The sequence below is a fragment of the Coptis chinensis genome, chromosome 2, assembly GCF_015680905.1.
Source record: "Coptis chinensis isolate HL-2020 chromosome 2, ASM1568090v1, whole genome shotgun sequence".
Classification (NCBI taxonomy): Eukaryota; Viridiplantae; Streptophyta; class Magnoliopsida; order Ranunculales; family Ranunculaceae; genus Coptis; species Coptis chinensis.
In genome coordinates this window covers 98,894,983-98,912,247 of record NC_141457.1, presented here as the reverse complement: position 1 = coordinate 98,912,247, position 17,265 = coordinate 98,894,983, and the positions used below count along the sequence as shown (strand labels likewise).

General features: G+C 35.2%; 2 protein-coding genes across 7 annotated transcripts; both read left to right on the top strand.

The window, feature by feature from the left end:
- On the top strand, positions 1-4,056 carry LOC147519501 (polyadenylate-binding protein RBP47-like). The gene is made up of 6 exons (XM_086591084.1): positions 1-709; positions 1,056-1,536; positions 2,857-2,933; positions 3,014-3,144; positions 3,243-3,339; positions 3,534-4,056. The coding sequence occupies exons 1-6, from the start codon at positions 386-388 to the stop codon at positions 3,699-3,701; spliced, it is 1,278 nt and encodes a 425-aa protein (XP_086447210.1). The 5' UTR covers positions 1-385; the 3' UTR covers positions 3,702-4,056.
- A 4,128-nt stretch (positions 4,057-8,184) lies between these two features.
- HEMD (uroporphyrinogen-III synthase family protein) lies at positions 8,185-16,534 on the top strand. Of its 6 annotated transcripts, none has more exons than XM_086591088.1 (11): positions 8,185-8,427; positions 9,561-9,674; positions 9,770-9,806; positions 9,935-10,027; positions 10,364-10,430; positions 11,550-11,668; positions 13,526-13,624; positions 14,402-14,497; positions 14,732-14,787; positions 15,034-15,119; positions 15,393-15,551. In XM_086591088.1, the coding sequence occupies exons 1-11, from the start codon at positions 8,233-8,235 to the stop codon at positions 15,493-15,495; spliced, it is 1,065 nt and encodes a 354-aa protein (XP_086447214.1). In that variant the 5' UTR covers positions 8,185-8,232; the 3' UTR covers positions 15,496-15,551. The 6 variants fall into 6 exon arrangements, with proteins under 6 accessions (XP_086447214.1, XP_086447212.1, XP_086447215.1 ...); XM_086591086.1 differs by lacking the exons at positions 13,526-13,624; positions 15,393-15,551 and adding exons at positions 15,620-15,754; positions 16,043-16,534 and having other exon boundaries at positions 8,191-8,427; XM_086591089.1 differs by lacking the exons at positions 9,770-9,806; positions 13,526-13,624; positions 15,393-15,551 and adding exons at positions 15,620-15,754; positions 16,043-16,094; positions 16,205-16,534 and having other exon boundaries at positions 8,192-8,427; positions 9,561-9,648.
- The last annotated feature ends 731 nt before the right edge of the window (positions 16,535-17,265 follow it).

The following is a 17,265-nucleotide window of genomic DNA, read 5'->3' as shown; positions in this document are numbered from 1 at the left end:
GCAAATTAATCACGTTTTTCAAACACACATTAGGGTTAGTTGGTGAGAGTAGTAATGTAGATTAACTTAATTGGCCAAACCTAAAATCTTCTGGCTCTAAAATTCCAGCCAACCGCCAAAAATAAAAGAACCTCAATCATTCAGTACCAAATCTAACGTTGTTTCGTACTATACGAAAAAAAACCCAAAATCAACGGTCCATATAAACTCACGCCGTTTAATCCAACGTTCCAAAACAACTTACCCATAATAATACGATCTACCGACGCAGCATCTATCCTCTCCTTATTTAATCCAAACACAAACAGTTCCTAAAAAATCTTTTCTCCAAACCTGGTTCTTAAAAAAACCAGGCCGTCAAACTTTTTAAGGTTTCCCCTTAAAGATGTCGAATACCACGAATAACAACGGAGTAGCAGATCAGCAACAACAGTGGATGGCGGCAGCAATGCAGTATCCAGGAATGATGATGCCACATCATCATCATATGAATATGAATATGAATGTGATGACACCGTCACATTATCCAGCACCTCATTATTTACCATTTATTCATCAGCAACAGTTACAGTTGCAGCAGTTACAGTTACAGCAGCAAGGAGGAGGAGAAGGAGTGACGGAAGAGAATAGGAAAAGTATTTGGGTTGGAGATCTTCATTATTGGATGGATGAAAATTATTTGCATACTTGTTTTGGTCATACTGGAGAGGTTAACTATTTCTTAGATCTGTTTATCTTGTTTATATCTATATATTTATTTATTTAGATCTTATTAATTGCATTGTTATTGATATGAATGCCACTGGTGTAATTAAATTTTGATTTAATGAAGACTTGTACTTGTCCATTATTGCAATAGGGTATATATGTTGGAATTTGTGCTCAGTCAATTATTGAGCTTAGTATAGTTTGTGATTATGTAATTTTAGTTGCAGGGAAGAAAGATTGTTATTGTAGGCTAGTTATATAGCTAGAGAATTTTACCACTTTTTACTTTATTTTTTTTCGGTTAATTGTCTGTATGCACTTGATTAGTGATGCTCGGTGTTGTGCAGGTAACTTCCATAAAAGTTATCCGAAATAAGCAAACTGGTCAATCAGAAGGTTATGGATTTGTCGAATTTTATTCACACGCAGCTGCTGAGAAAATTCTTCAGACTTATAACGGGGCCCCTATGCTTAGCAGTGAACAACCTTTCCGCCTTAACTGGGCATCAAATAGCATGGGTGATAAGCGTTCAGATGTTGGTACTGATCGTTCTATCTTTGTAGGAGATCTTGCTGCAGATGTTACTGATACATTATTGCAAGAAACCTTTGCCAGTAAATATTCTTCTGTCAAAGGGGCAAAAGTTGTTATTGACGCAACCACTGGCCGTTCAAAGGGTTATGGATTCGTGAGATTTGGTGATGATAATGAGAGGTCACAAGCAATGACTGAGATGAATGGACAATATTGTTCTAGTAGGCAGATGCGCATTGGTCTTGCAACCCCCAGGAAATCATCTGGATATCAGCAACAACATTCATCACAAGGTATGTACTAATGATTATTCATGTAAAGGAATGTACAGTATGGTATTTCACATCTTTGATGATTGTCATTTTGCAATAATCGTTACAATCCAGGCGAGATGAAATTAACTTGTCAAATGAACATGGACATACTTTCTTTAATAGGGTCAATTGTTGGTGTAAGGGAATATGGATTAAGCTTGTTGTTTGGGATATTGCTTATCTTCATGAATCTTGCAAGTGAGACATTATTAAGTTCTTAAATAGGTTTAGCCAATCCAGTGACATTTATCTCTTAGGTGAAAGCCCTAGTTCAATGATTGGAAGTACATAAGTACATACATGCTCAATGATTAGTAGCTCAAAGAACTTCTGAAGTGCTGAGCATTGTTGTGCTTGGAAATGGCAGCTACGAATACAACCATGCTTGATCTAGAAATTGGATCTCTAAGAGACATGATATGCATGGCACTTCTAGGCACTGCCAGACTGTGAGAGGGTGTATGCATCTATTTGATATATTTAAGTTCAACCTAAAGCTAAGGTATTCACAACATCACCAGATATGAGTTCTTGATTTCCTTTTAGTACTTCTTGGACATTGATAAGGAATCGTTTCGCACTGGGAGTTGTTGCTTTGCTGTTGCTAATGATTTTTATTTCCAATCCTTATACTCTTGATCCTTGCAAGCTAGTTTCTGCATAGAGAATTCGCCATTGGTATCAAAAGCTTTATTTTGGTGGTTGCTGATTATAGTCTCCGTGATGGTTGTGTGTTGATTAGAGCTCCTTTTTGTAGCTCGTGAAGATTCACTGTAGACCTCCAAATTTTTGGAAGCTGATCGTCAATGGACGGACTAGGTTCCTGTTTACTAGTTCCCCAAAGAGTTGGCAGAGATTGGATCAAGTGTCAAATTTGTTGCCTCTTAAAAATCCTTGTTAAGTGAATCTCTATTTCGGTTCATTCCTTCTGGTGAAAATTACTGTTTTTTTTTTTTTTTTTTTTTTTTTTTTTTGGTTCAAAGGGTTCTCATTTTTAATTTTTAATTTAATTTTTTTTTTACCCATAATTAATTATAAAATGAATCAACAAGTTGGAGCTCAAACTACTTAGCATTGTTACATTTTTCGTAATGGGAAACAAACTGGCCCAGGAGGTTGAGCTGCAAATATTTATTGTAAAAAAGAAGCAAAGACTGTTTGGAAGATCTGCTCTGAAATGAACCACCCCAAGTGCAAGCTTAAAACACCTGTAACTTTGTAGTAAGATGCAATAGAAATACCTTAATTCCTTATATCCTATTTACATTGTACTTAGTATGGATAATCAATCGCTATTAGGTGGATATGGATCGAATGGAGGCTTTTCCCAAAATGGAGGGTCTGATGGTGATTCTACCAACACAACCAATACAACAGTGAGTTGTTAACCTCCTGTGTGGGCCACAGTAATTTTATCTTTTGGTGTGTCATTTAATTAATTCAGGTTTTGTTATAGATTTTTGTTGGAGGGTTAGATCCTAGTGTAACTGATGAAGATCTCAGGCAGACATTTTCTCAGCACGGTGAGATTGCGTCTGTGAAAATTCCAGGTGGAAAAGGATGTGGATTTGTACAGTTTGCAAATAGGTATGTCCCTTGATTGTAATCCACTTTCCGCTGGATGGGTAATCGTATTTTGGAAAAGGGATTGAACAAATCATGCTCCCATGAGTGCCATCTTGCAGAAATAATGCTGAGGATGCGTTGCAGAAGCTTAATGCCACAGTTATTGGCAAGCAAACAGTTCGTCTTTCATGGGGACGAAATCCAGCGAACAAGCAGGTGTTTAGTTTTTTCCTTCCCTTTAAAAATTGAGTTGAAAAATAAACAGGGAGGAATGAACTAATGTATATCTTACTCTGGTATCATAGTTTTATTTAATTGTCTTTCATGATTGTTTGAGTGGAGCTTGAGTTGTTTTTACTGCTCTATTTTGTTATCTCATCTTTCGAAAATTTGTAATGTTTTTTTGACAGTCGAGAGTGGATCGTGGAAACCAGTGGAATAATGGAGCATATTATGGAGGAGCGATCTATGACGGATATGGTTATGCTGGGCCACCACCTCCAGACCCCAGCATGTATGCTGCCGCAGCATATGGGGCTTATCCAGTGTATGGAAACCACCAACAACAAGTAAGCTGAATCTTCGATCAGCTCTTAGCTTTGCCATCAGACATGATCACAGGCTCTTCTGGGTGGTGTTGAATCATCAAGGATTTCTTGTAGCGAATTATAATGAGATTTTGACACCTAGGCTCTTCTTAGGGATTTATTTAACAATTAAAAAATTTTGAGAGCTTCTATACAATAATTTATTATTGAATCAGGTGACTGCATATGATTGGTAGATGTGGTGTCAATTCATATACTTCGAGGTGTTGTGCTTCACAGAAGGAAGATGTGTTTTATCATCAGCTTCTGTATTTGTAACACTGGTTCCTCATGTGCCATCAAGTAGTGTACTTTAATAGGTAATGTTGTTTCTGGCATTAACTTATTTAGATCTTGTGTTGACCTGTTAAAGAGTATCTTTAAAGGGATTTCGTCCTTCTGGAATGTAGGAAATTCCTTGATTTCGAATCCTAACTTCATGGTAGAGCTTCAGTCAGCTTGATGTTTTATACCCAGAACTTTATTATTTATAACACCTGTTTGCGTTCTGTATGCAAGACACCTAAAATGGATTAAAGCATGAAATTAGGATTACCTATTAGTATCTTATAGTTGCAGGTTCACCTGCAGTTCTTCAAAGGACTTTTGCCCGTATATATTGCACCAGAGTGAGTTACAGATGCATTCCTTTTATAGTAATGTTTCCACGAGCATTTGGTGGTGGTGAGGGTTGCTATCTTTCAAAAATTCCAGTCTTTTGCCACTATTATCTTGGCCTTCAGTATTTCAGCTGTTCTGTTATGGTGCTTAGCTCTTAAGGCAATTTGAGATATTATCCCCCACAAGAACCTAAAATTTTGGTCTCTTGCCACATCCTAACATGTGAGGATTTCATCTTTGTCGTTATGGTGTTCTCTCCTTCCTGTGCTCACAGTAGGGTAATTAGAATACAGAGCTGCCAATTCTGGAGTATTCACAAGTTTGATGCAAGGTTAACTTTATAATCCTTCTTCCATTGGTAGGTGTAGAGTTGTTTGTACCGTGGAAATGGTCTTTCTGAGTGGTTAGGGACTTAGGGGTTCGTGAATTGTGAGTGATAATGGTTTTGGGTGGTCATTTTGTAGCACGCGGGTTTGTCATTTTGTCATTGCATCTGACTATTTTAGTTGAGCCAAAGAAGTACATGAATGCTTAAGCTGAATCCGTGGAGGAAGTTATGTGTTTTCAGTTGTCAGGTTGGAAGGCTCTCCTCCGATATATTGGTGCTTCATTTTTCAGGATTAGAGGTACAAGACTTAGGCATGAAGGTATTCAAAAGTTTATTGGAACAGATCGAATAGGTGCGATGTTTAGGTGAAGCGTGGGTTACAAGAGGAGATGCTGAGGGGATAGCTAACTGACGAGTAAATGATTAAATGTGATCCTGGTATTCAAATTCGAGTTGAGAAGCCGTAGAGCGTCTAAGCGTGTTTGAGGTACTCTACTGGATCAGAATAATAATAACAATTATATAATACATCGTCTAGATCATACTAGATGCGTACATTGAACAAAGCGAATATTGTGTTGGGGTTTCCAAGAGCCGAGGGGTGAAAAGGTTAGAGTTTGGCAAGTTGATGAAGATGGCAATGTGCTTCAAATCATTTCTTGCACCACGTAACCTATGAACATTTTATATGTTTACCTTGACGGTCGGTAGTTAGCAAACCTTCCATGTTTTTTAATTATCTGTTGCTATTTTGGTCATAAGCAATAACCTTTATCACTCATCCAACACATTATATAGAAGCTATAAGCCTATAATGTCCTACATCTTCTGATTTAAGGAGTCCTTTTTGCTACACAATATATTAATAATGCACTAATTAGATCTGAAGTAACACTTATGATAAGTAAGCTTAGAAGAGGGTCAACAATGATATATGGCTTTAAAAGTGAGATACTCATTTGAGTAATCTTCCATAAAATAGTGAATGGACATACCAAAGAGGAATGGTTCTAAACAGAATTGAAATATTTGCAAAAAGTGTCATGATTCACTTATACACTGTTACGTCATGGATGACGCCACCACACATACACTTATCAATCTACGCAAGTATAAACTGGTCATAGTAAAAATTTGCAATCCCTCAACCGACAATGGACAAAACTATTACTTTGTCACAATTTTCAGTAGGGTACGCATGGGTATCCGATTATCCGAAACTGAATTGGAATTGGAACAGTAACTGAAACAATTTATAATAGTTTATGGGTCTTAAAATGTTCATTAAAAGTGGGTCTTTAATAATCAGACTGATAAAAAACCGAACTCGTTAGAACCGAATAATAAAAAATAAATGGGGTGAACCAGAACCGAAACCGGAACCGATTATTATTAATTTAATATATAAAATTTAGTATTATATTACACTAAATAAATGCAAACTCAAACATCATAATATATTGTTTTTTTTTTTTTTTTAAGTGTAAAAGTCTACTAAATATATAGAGGTAGTATAATAGTGAATATATATTATTACATACATGTTTTGTAATATTATAGTGTGTTTGGCAACTGAGAATGGAAACTACTTGGGAATACAATGGAGTTGGAATCCATTGGAATAGAATCTACTAGAATAGAATCTAATTCCAACTTACAAGATTTGCGTTTGGCAAACTTTCATAAATCATTGAAATTCAATTCATATTTAAATTTTTGTATTTGGTAGTCACCTTGTCCACGACTCTGTTAGATTAATAAGGGTTTCTCAAAGACTTGGTAATAGGAGTTGAAGTATGTTTAGAAATCAATTCTATTGGATTCCAGGACTCCCAAACAGGCCAAAAGTGGGTGGTCCACCAAATATTCTATTTAATTCCCCTCCTTAAGTCCGATTCCTAGTAAATAAACGCACCATAACATTGAACATGTATATTATAAATACTAATAATAATATCAACGACTACACATATGTATACTATGAATTAATTAACACAATGTATATATTAACTAATAAACGTGTACATGATAATATTTATATAAGTGAACGTGCTTGATATATTATACGTGTATATATGCATATATATAAATTATAGTATGCACGTATAGTATAGTATAATGTATATGTGTTCGATTTGAAATGCAAGTTAATGCACACGTACATACAATTTATGAGATTTATTTAAAGTTTTTAGAAAACTTTAAAAGATTATTGAATTTAGGACCATTACAAGTGTTATTGTCGCACTAAAAACTAACTTTTATATCGGTTACGCAATTAAAAATGTAATTTTAGTAATGATAATGTATAACCCAATAAGGAACTGAAACCCGAACCAAAACCGACTTAATTAATGAGTATGGTTATGAGTTTTAAAAAAAAAAAACAAGTGACATAATTGAACCAAATAAGAACTGTTAAAAATAGAACCAAACCCAAATCCAAACCCAATAAAAACCAAATCAGAACCGACCCATAAACACCTCTAATTTTCACACATAAAATTTCACTCCAAATAATATAATATTATTGAGTTGAGCCTTGTAGCTCTTCTAGTCCGCTTACTAATAATAGAGTAATACTATGCATACCAACAACTACACCAAAACACACGTGGGAACCCATTTCACTCTTATTTGAAAATTCTACTGCCATTTTATTTATATAAAAAATACTACCCTTATTTTTTTTCTTCTACACCAGCAAAGTTTTATTAGACTAGTATTAAAGAGACACAAGTCACAACTATAGCAAAACAAAAATAATTAATCATATAAGAGATTTTTTTAAATTGATCTTATTAGTCTATTAGATATGTGATGAGAGATGGAAATGATCATGTCAAAAAACCTATTCATCCATCCATGGTAGAGAAAACTATCGTCAGTAGCTAAAAAACTACTCCATTTATGCAATGTGTGCTTGTATATATATTTTTTTGGGTTATTTTGAATTTGTTCAAATTACCTCACTAAATCACTAATCTAAAACACAAATCAACTAATGGAATAACGTACAATCAAATTTAACAATTACATATATACTAATTAGTTATTAACAATTGATTTGGGAGGTTAAAAGAAGCAAGAAATCGAACTTGAAGTTGAAGATGTGACTAATTCATTTTGGGATCATAACTTGATTGCATATCTAAAGTTATTTTGGTCATTTCAAACTAAAATGAAAGAGAATTGTAAAATGAATATCACTATCACGTGTCTGTTGGTGTAAATGTGTAATTTGTTGGTGGAGTATAGTATTACTCCTAATAATAAGGGTCCAAACAATAATGTAGTAGTGATTCAAGGGTGCAGAAAAGGTAGGTGTTGGTGAATATATAACACAAAACGGTAAATTTAAAATTAAAATAAAAAGATGGACGGTTTATAACATGGATAAGTGTGTCATCATCGAATAAATTCAAGGCTACATGCATTTGGTGATTCTGTCATAAGGTCCCACATTGGATTAATTAATTAAACTAAAACGAAGGGTTATAAATCGGTGGCGTGGAAAAAGAGTATATATAAAAGAAAGGAAAGTTAGTTGCCCTCCCCTCAAATCAACACGTAATGGCTTCACAAATTTTTATTCTCTCTCCTTCTTCTTCTTCTCCTTTTTCTTCTCCTCTTCCGCAACTTCACAATCGATTTTCTTCTTCATTTCATTCTTCTTTGAGAATTCAAGCTTCTTCTTCTTCTTCGGGGAAGGCAAAGGTTGTCGTCACACGTGAACGTGGAAAGAATGGAAAGCTCATCAAAGCTCTCGTAATCTCTCTCTCTTTGTTTGTTATTTTGACGTTGGAATTATTATTATGTCACGGTTTTTGATTGGAAATGCTGTTAGAAACATAGTACAATACTCATGAACAATCAGTTGACACGGAACGTGTTTTAATAAACCAAACTCAGACATTGGAATTAATATGGCTAGTTGTGAAAGTAGCTTGAATTTCATATTAAACATTTAAACCCACGTCAAAATGCTCAAGACCTGAACCACATTGAGAGTGTATCAGGTCAAAATTAAATACCGAATACGAACTGTTTTTTTTTTTATAATTGTCAGTACAGACACTTTTGTACTGCATGTTGTTACTTAAATGTGGTAGATCATTCCAATGCAGTGTACATTGTATCTTATTATCCAATTGGATTTCTTTATGCATTGTAAGGGTAAATAATTTTGTTTTTTCGTTGCTCTAACCTTGAGTTTTGGTTACTTCAAATTGTCTGTAGTTTAGTTGGTTAATGCTAGTGGCTAGACCATAGATCAACGTCAATGTTGTGTGGCATTCATCTAGGGCTGGAAATGGTATGGGTTTCAACCAGAATCTGATCATATCCGAATCCATTTGACTGGATATGGTTTCTATGGTTTGTGACTAGAATCCGACCCGAACCCGAACCATTTTGATGCCTAAAAATTAATTTATATCTTACATTTATATATGAAAATCATTAAAATAGTCTATTTTTTGGTGTTTTTTAAATGGATATGGATATCCGAATTCCGACCGAATCCGGATGGATCCTAATATGGTAAAAAGTTTTGAGTGAGAATCCGACCCGAACCCGCTCCATTTCCAACCCTACATTCATCCAGTTGATCTATCAATCATGCTTTCGTTACTTTTATTTTAACAAGCTACTAAAATACATATATATTTATTTTTGTTTCCTTTCAGATTGTTTAGAAAATACTTGTCCAAGTTTAACATGTGCAGCTTATGTAGATTTCCAGATGGATTCTGAGGCAATATGGTCTCTAATTGTATTATTTTTATCTTTGTATAGAATGCTGCATTTGTTGTATATTGACAGTATTTAAATAGAATTTAGTAAAAACTATGCATGATCAGAATCCCAATGTTGTCTCCCATTTGAATTTTTTTCAACAGGCCAAATATGACATTAACTGCTTGGAGCTCCCTCTCATACATCACACTCAAGGGCCTGATTTGGATAGGCTTCCGACTGTATTAAGTGGTAACTTCTTCCAACTGTATCAAGTGGTAACTTCTTCGATACTGAAACTATGTAATTAAATCTTCTCATACTACAACTATAATAATTATGGCATTTTGAAAGATCTCATATTGCGTCTCAGATTCTGAATACCAAATTCAAGTCAGCGCTACCTGCGAGTATTGTTTCCAGCTACCCTAATTTAATTTACTAATTGTGTTTTGATTGAAAAAGGTGTCGATTGAGCCTTAACATATAGATTCTTTCTTTCACTACTCTTTGTAATTTCTTTTCATTTTATGAGTAGTAAAATATTGGTGGCAGTGTCGTCATAACTTCAGCACCTTTTTGGCTGTTATTCCCTTGCACTCGGAACACGTAAACATGCTTTCACGTATCGGTACGTTTGTTACGATCACGAAGTTACTACAAATTTCTTTCTTTATTTGTTATTACGCGGGCTCCGACTAAAGACCTGTACTTTTCACTACGTAGCCATTTATGACCTGGATTTGCTGCAAAATGCTTCACATGGTTTCAAATCTTCAAATATTGTTTTGGCGTGTTGACTTCTATTTTTTGGAAGTCTTAGTTGTTTTGTACTCTTTGATGCAATGGACTCCCGGTCAAACTGCATTGTCATCTTATATGATGCGTTTAGATCTTCACAAAGTTTGTAGATGTTGATTTTTATTTTAAAATATTTGTAAGTGTTTCTTGCTGTTTTTACCTGTAGACACTACGTTTGACTGGATTGTCATAACTTCTCCAGAAGCAGGTTCAGTTTTTTTGGATGCTTGGAGGTAAGCATTGTAAGTTGCTTTATCATCCTCTCGACCAAAAAAATAAACCAATAACTGGTGTTAGCTGAATGTTGTTTATTTGTTGTCTATGTTTTCCATGTTTCGTGTATACCTAGAAATTTAATAACGAGGCAGACTTTACTTGAAATTGCTAACTTCAATCTGTTGGAGGTTGGAACACATGAAATAAGGACATTCATCATGCTTTTCAGCCTATATTTTGGGTTAATAGATCATGTAGAATTGGCTTTAGTACCATGCACTCTATGTATGAGAAATAAGTCTACCTCTAGTTTCAAAAGAGTAAGTCCAACATGTTAATCTGGGATACTTGGCTAGTTGGTGAGTCTTAAGTAAATGGATTTTTCGCCTATGTACAACTTCAGATTGATCGAGCGGGTTGCAGTCTGCCACTGACACTCAAATGACTTGTTTTTTCTTGTAACATCTGTTGGATCTACAAAACTGAAATATGGACATGTATGTTAGTGACTTGGTGTAGACAGCTAGATGCTGGTATAAAATTTGTCATGACTGATTATGTCCTGTAAAATCTAAGGTGATACGTCGACATGTGAACTTCAGCATGTTAATTATAGGAAAAATAAGTGAACGGTAGCATGCTATCTGACCTAACATGGTAAAGCGTTAGGAGTCTGACTCTTTACATATCTTACGAGTTCAAGTCTGTTCACCACTTCCGAATAAATGAGATGAAATGGGTGGGATTTATATGTTTTTTTACTTTAATTTTTGTTTTAGTTTGATTCAGAAGTACACACACGTCTCGTATGTATGTTTGAATTTTTCACTGTAATTTCCTTTCTAATTTATTTGTGACACAAATTGGTAAAGAAGTAGAATTAACGACTGAGGAACTTATGTGGCAATTTTAACTTCGTCTAAAGACCATAGAAAAAGAATCAAATAATGCAGTGCTTTTAGTCACAGAACGAGCTCTGGCTTGATAGAGAAATATGGCCTCTGTAGCACTGTTTATGGAAATTTTGATTTATCGTATTCTTGTTCACTCTGATTTATCCATTTGGCCGACCTTTTCATGATTCTGTTATATGTTGATTACATTTGGATGAATATTTAGCCTATACTGGTTTGTAGGGCTGCTGGAACCCCTAAAGTTCGTATTGGTGTGGTAGGAGCTGGTACAGCGACCATCTTCAAGGATGTAACCCAGTCATCGAATAAATCCCTTAGTATATCGTTTTCACCATCTAAAGGTATGTTATCTTGGTCAGCATCTACATCTATGTTGCTGTTTTCACACCAAGGGTCTAAAATTCTTTCTTAGGAGATGTTGGTAGGATTAAAAGTCGTGAAAAATATGTATTAGAATTTTGTTAATAAACAATTTCAAAACAATGTTCTTTTGGCTCTACTTCCACGAAGAACTTTTCTTTTAGGAAAAAACATTCATGGCTGCCATAACACCCCTTTGATGTTGCTGATGTGCCCCATAGTCAGTGGCGGAGCTAGGAATTTGAGTGAGGGTGAGCCACCGAGACAATCGATCAATAAAAAGGGAAACATTTGAGGCCTTGTCTGGTACAAAACTAAGATATTGCATTGCATACCATTATTTTGGTGTATGTTAAGACACTATTGTTTTAGTTTAATCTGGTTTTGTTTTTGCTCCAATTATATGTCACCAAAGAGATATCGATTTCAATTCTTACAAAAGATATGTTGTATCAGTTTTGATAGACATACACCTCTATGATTTGATGAGAAAGGGAAGTCAGATTGTATTCTCTAATAAAACTTGTGTATAAAACATTACATTCCCACATCTTTTGTTTTGAATTTTTTTGCTTTACACCAAGCTGAGACTATTGCTACTACTTTGGGATGGACTCAATACGTACAGAAGATATTTGTGAACTAATGTACTTTTAGATGGTTGGTCATATTCGCAAGAAAAATCAAAACTTATAAGGGAAAGGAGCTACTGTGAGTTTTCGTGTTTTTTATGAATAGAAAATAAACTGATCCAACTTAGAAATTAAAACACCGAAAATAAGTATGAACTGAAAGGAGAGGAACAACTTATCAGTACTTTGCAATACACGGAAAAGCTACAATTGAATTTGCTTGCTGAGGCACAAATTTGGCACTGACGAAGCATTTGAATAAGTCAAAATTCATGGATTCTTTGCATAGCTTGACTGTTGTGCAATCCTCTATATGTCTTGAAGAACTGTCTAAAAATATAGATCGACATTTTTGCTGCACACAAAGCTACACAGAACTTCTGACAGATCTTGGGGCTAGGTGCAAACTTTCTCCGTCAAAGCAGTTTCTTTTTGACAGTAGAGACTAGAGAGAATGTGAGGGATTTTTGCGTTTATTTTTTTTCGTATGGGTTTTGTGGTTTTGTTTTGTGTGAAGTATATTTTTTGTTTTTTTGGAAATTTGAGGGTGAGCCAGGGCGTACCCTGGGCAGTGCCGGCTCATCCATTAGGCGACTTAGGCGGCTGCCTAAGGCCTCAAATTTAGAAGGCCTCGAAATTTCCTTATTTCTCCTTATATGTGTTTGATATTACCATATTTTTTGAAGAAAAAAAATACAGGACGAGTCAATTTGGTTTCTCCCCATGCCACTAAATTTCGGGAGTGAATTGGTTTTAAGAAACTTTATTCCAATAGTCCACTACAACATTTGCATCTTGAACTTACATGACAAATCCAATGGTTACAAGTGCGTACTTATCTTAATTTTTGTATGAGAGTCCTCACATAGTTAGATCTCTAAATTGGAAAGAATCAAAGAGAATAGAAAATCCCACATTATATGCTAGAATCTCCACATTCTATGCGTCTCTCCCACTTCTTCTCCACTTAATTAAAGACATATTAACCGATTTTCTCAAGGTCTCTCTCTCTCTTTACTCATTAAGTTCTTAACTATTTATCCATTAATTATCTCTTACTCACAAATTGGTATATATTATTTATGTATTTCGAAGGAAATCAATCTACTCTTCACTCTTGTATGTGAAATTGAGGATTTTCATTTTTAATATGAATCTTATAATCTATTATTTGTTTTTTTTTCGTTAATTTTGTAATGAGTTTAGAGGAAGAAAAAGGCCTCACTTGCTCACTGCCTAAGGCCACATCTAGGCTTGAGCCGGCCCTGACCCTGGGTCCCCTGGCTCCGCCACTGCACACAGTAGGTTGTACCACCATTGCAACAAATGCGGTTGGATATCTTCATTTTCCTCTTATGTTTTCCATCACTTTATTTCATTTCAGATTTTTCATTTTGCTTTTTATAGTGCATATCTCCCACTGCCAACTAAGAAGATTAAGAAAGACTTATTCACTTGGTTTGTAAATGTCATTTGACTCATTTCACTTCACTGACAAGAAATCTTTTTATTTAAGTCAGATCAGGGATTACTCTTGGAGTCTTGGCTCATTTTCCCTCATCTTTTCAACTATGTTTCATGGACACACACATGGATGCATGTTGTATGTGATATACCTCGACTTTTTATATTTCACATTTTCGTTGTGTCAGACACTTCGTATCCTTGTCAATGTAACTTAGCTTTTTCATGTCATTTTTCTATGAGAGAATCTTTTGGTTTTGGACAAAACAACCAATGAAATGGATGTTGACTATGGATCTTGAAGGAGGAATAGTGTGTGTGTGTGGGACCCTTGCCCAGAACTATTTACAATGTTATTCAAATAAAATACTTGATTGATATGGATGAGTTTCTAACAGTTACAGTTCAATTTTTTGTAATTTACTTTTTCCGCGGTATAGTAAGTTCACACTTCAGTTTTCAGTCTTTTTATTTGGTTGACTATATAGTAGTTTGTTGGAAGATATTGCTTAGTTCTGTTTGATCAATTAAAAATTGGAAGAGTGAAAGTTTTGTCTTGATTGTTTTTGGATTTGTCTGCGTTAAAGATCTTTTCTAAGAATAGGTTGTGACTTTCAGCCACAGGCAGGGTATTAGCCACAGAGCTTCCAAAATTTGGGAATAGTCGATGCACAGTATTATACCCTGCTTCTCTAAAAGCTGGTAATGAGATAGGTATGTTACAACAGTTTCTGCAATCTCTATTTGATGGATGTGAATGTGCCATTGTAGTCATTGTTTCTGAATCTGTGATATGCTCAAATTCAACAGTAAGTATTTAAAAAAACAAAAAAAAAAATCCATCTGGAGAATTACAGTTATAATTATTATTGTCTTACTGTCCACACTCTATGCCTATTTCTTCTTCATCAATGGGAAGTTTGTTTACTCTTGATTGATTTGTTGCAGAGGAAGGTCTGACTGACCGTGGATTCGAGGTCACAAGGCTAAATACATACTCAACGGTAAAATCTCTAGCTTCAAATTTGAGTATGTGGATGCTTTTTTTTTGTGTGTTGCAAAATTAGGGTACATTAAATTACTACATTGAATTTTATGGTGGCCGTATATATCTTATATGCCAAAGTAGAATTGGATGTGTTTTGAGCTTTTTCCCAGTGATATGATCTGAACTTGTAATTTAAACGTTGATAATCAACCACATATACTGACCATTTTTGAATTCCATTCTGAATTCTATTTTCTTTTAGGAACCTGTCCATGATGTAGATCATATGGTTTTAGCTGAAGCACTTTCTGTTCCGGTTGTTGCGGTGGCATCCCCTTCAGCAGTTAAGTAAGTGTTTAAGATATCCTTTTTCTAATCAGCTTTCTCAAGTTGTAATTATTTGAACTCCAGATTCGGTTGTTTCCAAATTCCAAGTAATTAACTTTCATCATTACAGTTTTGGACATTCTTTTTCTCCCGCTCGCACCAATTCACCATCCACCTGTTTTTATATTTGATCCTACCTACACTGTAGCAAACTTGACCCAGCCTCTCTTTTACCTTTTCATACCAATTGTACAGTGGTGCTCTTTAATCTTTATACAATATGAAATGGGTCAGTTGCAGGTGCCGACTAGCAAAGTCGGTAAAACCTTTAGATGATGATACCAGAGGTCTGGGGCTCGAACCCCGCCAGCATCAAAGAGTTACTGATCTCATTTAAAACAGGCTTACCAATCAAAAAAAAAAAAAAAAATGGGTCAGTTTTGCAGGAAATACTTTTTATTTATTTATATATCTTAATAGTGTTATTCTTCCCAAACTGAAGCAGATTTCCTTTCTAACAGGGCTTGGGTCAGTTTACTTCCACAATCAGAGGGGTGGGACCATCCTATAGCTTGTATTGGTGAGACAAGTGCTTCGGCTGCAAAACGAATTGGTTTGAAGAATGTATACTACCCTACAAATCCTGGTCTTGAAGGGTATATCTCAATCTCTAGTAGAAAAGTAACTGAAAATTGTACGGCCCTGCTGAGTTAAGATAGCAGCTATTACAAAAGTTTATGCTAAATCCATGTGCATAGTTGTTCATTTGGGCATATTTTGCACACTTTAAGTTATAGTGTCAATTTTGTATAAAATACTTATGAAATCATTTTTATACCTGAATGTTTCTCCGAAAAAAGTGTCCCTGTGATTGTATATTTTCATATTATAAAATTTCCCCCAAAAGAAGCTAAACTGAGATGGTGTCGTCTCTGTTCTGACAGGTGGGTTGATAGTATTCGGGAAGCCTTGAGGGTCCATGGCGAGCTCGGAAAGGTCTTCCTTGTACTACAAGAAACTTTTTAATAGGCTATCTCTCATTTCACTTAGAAGATAAATCAAATTGTTTTCTTCTCTTTCCTCTTTCCCATTCTGCCTATCCCCAGGCTTTGCGTTGTTGACGCAGAACAAACAGATGCAGGTCTAAGGCGGGCACACTGGTTTGCTGATTCTTCAATGTTATCTGCTCGTTGTTTGAGAAACTTCATCTCCTGCTGTACTTTATGACGCTGTTAATCCATCTTCTTTGAAGATAAATCAGGATCTCGAGGCGATCAAATGGGAAATGTATATGTCAAATTACCTGACATTTATGTTGTACATATTCTTTTTAGATCTTTATAGGAACAAGAAGACTTGAATATGTCAAGCTTCAGCCTTCCATTAGGAGGTAAATATCTTCTTGTAATAGTGACTGGCATGAGCATTTTTTCTTATCTTTTAGAGCATTTGAATGGCATGAGCATTTTTTCTTATCTTTTAGAGCATTTGCAGGTGATAGTTCCCCTATATCACCGCCACCTTATCACTTATTCACCCCATTTTCACCAACCCGGTGAAAAACAAGGTGAAGCTGTGCAATGCAAATGTGATAAAAAATATCTCGGACGGGATGTTGGATTCCGTCTGGACATAAAAATCGAAAAAACACTCCGGACGGAATGAAACATCCCGTCTGAAATTTAAAAAAAAACCGAAAAAAAGTCGAAAAATCATGCGAGACGGAATCTAACATTCCGTCCGAAAAAAAAAAACTATTTTTTAAAAAAAAAAACACACGAGACGGAATCTAACATCCCGTCTGAAGTTAACAAGTCAGTGAAAAACTCGGTGGAAGGTTTCACCTTGTTTTGAACTGGAGAAAATTATCACCGAGTTTATCACCCTGCATTGCACAGCGCTTTTGGACCCAACTAGGTGATAGTTTTCACAAACCCCCCTCTATCACATGTATTGCAAATGCTCTTACTAATTTAAAAATTCTGACCAACAGTACTATAATATTTGTTTATTCTGTGATTTGTGACTCTTAGTCACATTTTTTAAGACAGTTTTGCCCATGTTATTTTCCTATATTTACGATAATACCAATAATACCTTTGCTGTTTTTAATTTAGTTTGGGCATGAAAATATATGCGCTAGTATAATAAAAATCGTCGGCCCATC